This window comes from Solanum tuberosum, unplaced genomic scaffold, assembly GCF_000226075.1.
Source record: "Solanum tuberosum cultivar DM 1-3 516 R44 unplaced genomic scaffold, SolTub_3.0 scf00119, whole genome shotgun sequence".
NCBI classification, from domain to species: domain Eukaryota; kingdom Viridiplantae; phylum Streptophyta; class Magnoliopsida; order Solanales; family Solanaceae; genus Solanum; species Solanum tuberosum.
In genome coordinates this window covers 929,016-936,176 of record NW_006239045.1, presented here as the reverse complement: position 1 = coordinate 936,176, position 7,161 = coordinate 929,016, and the positions used below count along the sequence as shown (strand labels likewise).

Genomic DNA, 7,161 nt, shown 5'->3' with positions numbered 1-7,161 from the left:
TCAAGGTCTTTAATGGAGTTTTTGAGAGAATCTATTTTGAGAGGGAATTTGAAGAATGAGGTCTAATTTTAGGTTTTGGGGTTTTAACCAACTTAAAATACCCTAAAATATGTTGAATAACCGTTTATAATAATTCCCCAAAGTACCCAAACTACCCCTCACTTAGTTGGATCTTTTAAACAAGTCAAACTTGAGTTTTATTTTCATAGATTTCATCGGGAAGCAAGTTCGCGACGCGGAGATATTCCCACAAGTTTCTGGAAATTAAATTACAAGACAGTAGAGTTCGCGACATGTCCGCGACGCGGACCAAACTATTTGGCCTTTGGTGGAGCTAGTCCGCGACGCGGACATGCCTCCCTCCATGAGCAATGTCAAGCTGCCTTGGCAGCTTGCTTGGCCAAGGTTGGGGTCCTCCTCGGGGACCCTTAGGGTGGCCCCCGGGGCGTCGTATCCGAACGTTTTGACCCTAAAAACATTTATTAAGACACTAGGGTCACCTCCACTGATTTTAGACTCCAAACAACACATAAAAACATGAACAACATACTAGAACACACCAACACGTAAAAGACTAGTTTCCGAACGTCTTAATCGTCCATTGACGCTTGACTTCAAACTCTTTAAAACTGACTTACAAGGCTGTTCTTCATTATTTTGACAAGTTATTAATGCATAAAACCCACGTGAGGCTCTACTTTATTTTGAGGGTCGTTACAGAAAGTAGATTTCGAAATTCAAAATCAATGTATATGAGTGATTTTAGGAGAGACTTAGAGAATGGAGAGAAAAGAGATAAAATTAGATTTGTATAAATGAGTATACAAATAAGGGAAATACTCGTTTTCTTTCTGTATACAATTCGTTCGTGGATCCCATGATTAATAGCAAATTATATTAAACTATAATCACACGTGGTAATTAATTGGAACTGTAATCATATTGAATAATAAACTAGTAATGTTTGCAAATTTGCGTAATTTTCCCTTTTAATAGTGGGTTACTTGGTAAACCGATAACCCATTAACAGTGTAGTGATTTACTACTTTTACATACATAAATATTAAATACTAATTTCAATACCTTACCAGTTACTGTCTTTGACATTTAGCTTTCCATTCATACTTCACAGTGATTTTTGGATTTGGAACTTCACATTGTACAAAATGTCAAAACCTAAAGTAAGAACCATATTCCTCTTAATTTCTCTTTGTGTTACACTTGTATAGTTTTTTTTCATGTTAGTTATTATTGTTTCTATTTTATGAGCATTTTGTAAAGTTATATTATTATCTTGTCGCGTCAACTTTTTTTAGAGAAGTCATATATTTGATTTTATAATTATTTTTTATTGGTTAAATCGAAAATCAAATCGTTAAAAACAAGAATCGATAAATCGATAAAAAATATATTATTGATTTAGCATATTTAAAAATTAAAAATTAATAAATTAAATAAATAATACATAAAACTGAATCAGATCGATACACACCCTAAATAGAGTACTAAAAATAATGGGAGAGAATAGTATTAGAATGGAAATAGCAAGAGGAATCAATCAAATCAAAAGAACAGCTAAGCAGATCTATTTAAATCCACACACAAGATAAAGTCAACAAAATTAATGGTCCCCCAGATTAAAGCCTTAGGTGGCATTCGGATTTAAATACTTCCCCAAAGACATTGTGGGAAAAATGTGCTCGCTATAGGATTAATTTTACGAAAATGATTTGGATAAGGTTTAGCAAAAGACATCCTTCCGTTTCGATTTGTTTATCGTTTTTCTTATCTAAGACTTATTTGATAATATTTTTTTTTATATAATACATTTAAAATTATAAAATTAAATAATATTTTAATACATTTCACATATCTTCCGTTTAAAACGATAAAGTTTTAAATTTTATTTTATTTTCTTAAATTTTATATTAAATCAAAATTAGACCGATAAATTAAAATAAAAGTAGCATTTCATTACATTCGAGGGTCAAAGAAGGCGACAAGTTAGTGTGTGAAAACTGAACCTACACTCTCTTTTTTTTTGTTTCCGCCCATGTCCGCAACACACGTTAAGATCCCGATTATATTCAAATCACGCATTGCAGAGCCTATTCTAGGGTTTGGAACCTTACACTTATTATGTGAGAAATTTCACTAGGAAATTCTAATGGTGATTTTGGATCAAACAATGTTTATTCTTGAAAATCAATATTTATCCTCTCTTAGATCAAATAGATTTTATTTTAGCATTTTGAAAGACGGAGAAAAAAAGGGGTTTTTGGGAGAAGACTTTACTCCCAATTATCAATAAGTCTTTGAAGAACATTTGTATGAATTTTCTTTGTTTGTTGTCACTAAAATAATTAATTCCAAGCCAACATAATGCCACCAAATTATGATAATTAATCCAACAAAAATAAAGGCAAAATCCTTCAATCCAAATTAAAAAAACAATTACAATGAACACAATCTTCTCACTAAGAAAAACATCAAGAATTCATCAAACACAAGAAAATGGCAACTTTTGTTCAGTTTTTCAATTTATTGCATCGAGATTTGTAAACTATGATTGGGAATCATTGTGATTTTCATCACCACTATCACTATCTTGATGCTGTTGTCTTTGATGATGATGATGCTCCAAATTCATACCCAAATCAACCCTACTGTTATTATTATTATATGCATTCATTGATGACAACATTCCCATATTTGACCCCAATTGTTGAACCGGCTGTGACTGCTGCAAAACCATTGAACCTAACTGAACCGGACTGAACCGTCCTCCACCGGGGAACTCCAACCCACCAATTGTTGAACTCTTGTACTGCCACAATTGGTGGTCCGATTGAGCCGCTCCAACTGAAACCGTCGTTGAACCGGTGCCTCCGCTTACTGGTAACATCCAGAACCCGTTACCAACGTTGCCACCAGCTGGTGCAACCGCCCACATGGCTTGAGCCGGGATTAAACTCGGAGGTTGTGAAGAACCGGGTTTAGAAGAATCTGAACCGGGTTTATCAGCTGAAGGGGAGGTGGCACCACTGGTAGTAGTATCTTCTCTGAACCGTTTTTTCATGTAATTCTCATCTGGGTCTTGGCTAAAACCGGTGTTGTTGGTGGATAGATGGTGGTGGAACCCTAACATAGCGGTGGCAGCGGCGGCGGAGGCGCCGTGGATGAAAAGAGGTGCAGATTTTGACGGCGGAGCTGAAATTGTTGTACCACTGCTACGTGTAGAAACGTTGAGAGTTGAGAAATTAGCCGGAATTGTACCGGTTCCTGTGGTAGCAATAATTGCCGGTTCAGCTTGTTGCAATAGCCACTCGATGGTTTCTCCGTCAGATTTATTACCCAATTCTTTCGTGAGTTGGAAAACCCGGGCGGCGCATAAAGCAGGCATGCGTATGCGCCGCCCACGACCGTCCACCTTAGTATGACGGTCTTTAGAAGGTTTCTTAACTACCTTGGGAGTTGATAGAGCGTTGTTGTTGGGGGTTGGGGAATTGGTGGAAGGAGGAGAAATTAGAGTTGTTGATTGCATGGAGATGGAGCCCATGAAAGGGCCATGGGGATGGTTGGACCCAGGGGTAGAAGGGTCAGGTTGACTTTGGTGTGGTGAAATTAATTGTAAAGAAGAGGGTGCTTCTTGGTTGTGTTGATGGTGTTGATGGTGGTTTGTGGCACTAGTAGAACCTCCTTGTTTTTTTCTATGTGGTTCCATGAATTCCATCTTGGGAAAGAAGAGAAGATGTGGGGTAGTGAGGTGAAATTGAAGTGTCTAACAAATTGTACTTTTTATATTCTCTTACTTGATGCTTCAAATATTTGTGTAATTGACAAGTGAATTGGCAAAAGCTTGAAAATCAAGTTGTTGTTGCTGCTGCAGTTGCAAGTCTTTTGAGCCAAAAATTAAAAAAAATTGTGCAACAAGTGGAAGTGGTGGGGTTTGTCTTCACTTTTTCTTTTTTAACTTAGTGGTTGACTGATGTCTTTTGGAGAAAGAAAGAGAAAGGAAGAAGAGTAGGTGTGGGTGCCAAAACAAAATCAGTGGGACCTGTCAAATATTACTTATATTTTCATATCATATGTAAGGTGGACATATATTTGTATTTGTAAGGAATGTTATTGTTATTTGAGCTATTATGCCCAAAGCCAACAACTCTTTCTTTTTTCTATATTTCATGAAGAAAATAAAATTGTTCAAGGTAATAAATATATGTACAAGTGAAAGATTTAATAATAATTTTGTAGAAAAAACTTATTATTCTACGAATAGGAGGTAGAAGATTTATCAAATAACTCAATAACTCTTGTAATCTTGTATATTAAATATCTCTCTCTACATTCAATGTAACTCTCACTACATTGAAAATATGTATTAAGACATCTCTATTTATAATACTAACAATCAAAGTAAACTAGAATTAGAAACTAATAAATTTTAATTAAACATAAATAAATAAATATCATAAATAACAAATATTAAACTAGTAAGGATTTCTATTCTTGGTTTAATTCCTACATTCCATTACTTCAAAATTAATTATAAAGCAAAAACTGGAGAAAAATGAGTGTTCTAGAGCGAATTTAGAGGGAGATGTCTGAAATTATCTCAATCACCCTCTTCTTGTACTCTTTTTCTGTTTCTTTAAAGGGGTAGGGGAAGGGATTGGTCAGAGGGTTATAAAGTATGATGAAGTGATAATGGTGGTGTAGGTGAAAAGATTTCTGAGATTAGTGTGAAAGCATTGAAAAATTAGGAGAACACATTCTTTTAAAAATCAAAAGTTTTGGCTGATTTGAGATTATAATTCTAAATTAGTGTTTGAATATGTGATTTAGACGGGTAATTTTAAATTTTTTGAAAAATAGAATTTGAAATTTCTAATTTTGTTTTAATGTTATTTGAGATTATAATTCTAAATTAGTGTTTGAATATGTGATTTAGGTTGGTAATTTTAAATTTTTTGAAAAAAAGAATTTGAAATTTCTAATTTTTTTTTTAATGTAAAACGTAATTCATAAGTTTATAATTTGTAAAAAATATTCATCATTTCAAATCTTGTAAAAAGTACTAATTAATTTCAGCATGAAAAGATTTACATACCATGTGAAAGGATTATACTAAACAATATTTGATTACTAATATTGTTGACTAGTGAATATTTATAAAATTATATTTATTTGAAAATTTATAATTACAAATATTTATTTATAAAAGGAACACGAAGATATGTGATTCTTGGAATATTTTGATATCTTGTTTATGGATTATGATTTCATTCGTAAGATAATATAAGAATTGAAATATTTTGATTGTTTTCATAATAATTTGTATAATTTTTATGTTTATAAAAAGTTACAATTAAAGAAATTTCAAATCATAAATTTTTTATTTCTCATCGGGTGTTCAATACCCACATAATTACATTAGATACCAATTAAATTCGAATTCACATGGAAAAAATCTCACATTAAAAGGTAAAACACTTTTTACTAAAGGGGACTCCATTACTAAGGAAAATTCAACCCCAAAACCTTTTATTAAAAATAAAAAAAATATTTATCACTCTATTGTAATACTTTCTGAATTTCAAATCATATCTAAACTGCCTAGGAGTCATTTTCTAGACTTGCTCTTTTTGGCTTTTTATCCATTCCCTCTTTTCTTTTTGTTTTTTGCTTTGTTTATTTGCTTATTTCTTAGTGCTCACTGATTGAGTTTTTGTCATATTGTTATATTATAATTGAAAAATGATGTTAATCAAGTATTCAAGTCCTACCACAAGCCTCTTTAGTCTTCAAATTCTAACATCACTTGTGTCTTACGCGTGGGGCATATTGAGTTTGTTGAGCAAGTAAAACTTGATCTTGTAGTATGTGGGCATGAGTCTCTCTACATTAAGAAAAATCTTGAGTTAGGGGGAAACTCGAAGATCTGTGAAGAAATGCTAGTTTTATGCTTAATACATGAAAATCGAACGTCTATGAAAAAACACTCATTAAGTTTCGTTTTTCGTTCTTATTTCTTCATTATGTTATAAGCTATGTCATTGTCTGATCATTATGTATCTACTTTAGATCATTTTGTTAGGTGTGTATGAATAAAATTGAATAGAATGTATTAGGTATGTATATATTAATTATGTTTATATTATTTTGTGTAATGCTTGATTTGGTGGATCAAAAATAACATGCATTGCATATCTTTTTACGGCTACATGCCCATTAAGAACTATACCTGGAGTCGAGCTAACTGCATAGGCAGAGGGGAACTTTCCTAAAAAGTCAAAGATGGAACCAAATACATTCTTAAAAGAAAGTGCTTTAGCTTTTATTTCAATTTAATACAATACAAGGAAAGGAAAAAGGTTTTTAAAAAATACATTTGTTTACAAAATATCTTGAAATTATTTTTGAGGGGCAGTTATGTTTTTACCATGCTAATGAATGCATTAAAATTTCTTGCATGCAATAGTATGATTTCTCATATATTAGTTATACATAACATAATATCAAACAAACTGTATAACTAATATATAACATAATACCAAACAAAGTGTATAACTAATTACAAACACCATTTTTAAAAATTCATCCTACCAAGTGACCCTAAGTACAATGTGCTTATGACACAAGATATGAAGCTATTCTCTTTGTTCCATTTTCATTGTCGTTAAATTGAAAGAAATTTGTTTCAAAATAATTATCACTTTAAAGATCCAAGATTAGAATTGAATTTTTAAATATACCCTTAATATTGAAAAAGTATGCCCAATATCTAACATGAAAAACTTGTCTACCTTTATTAAATAGGGATACACTTAATATTTTATACTCTTCTTATCTCAGTTTATATGATTTTTTTTAGTGAATCCAAAAAATGATACATTTTATATTTTGTAATACTTTAACTTTAAAATATCTATTTTATCCTTCTTATTTTGAAACACAAATTTTAAAATTTCTTATTTCTTTTTAAAATCTGTGTTAAATCAAACTACATCATATTGATTAAAATGAAATGAATATTTTTTATTGTTTTAACGAAAAAGGGTCAAAATTGCCCCTAAACTATGTGAAATAGATCACATATACCCTCCATTACATTTTGGGATCAAAAATACCCCCGCCGTTATCTCAAGAGACCACAAATAC

The 7,161-nt window shown here is 31.8% G+C and overlaps 1 protein-coding gene across 1 annotated transcript; it reads right to left on the bottom strand.

Annotated features, from left to right (window-relative positions):
- Positions 1–2,417: 2,417 nt before the first annotated feature.
- On the bottom strand, positions 2,418–4,045 carry LOC102602611 (transcription factor TCP23-like). Its single transcript, XM_006350275.2, has one exon. The coding sequence runs from the start codon at positions 3,731–3,733 to the stop codon at positions 2,564–2,566; it is 1,170 nt and encodes a 389-aa protein (XP_006350337.1). The 5' UTR covers positions 3,734–4,045; the 3' UTR covers positions 2,418–2,563.
- Positions 4,046–7,161: the final 3,116 nt, after the last annotated feature.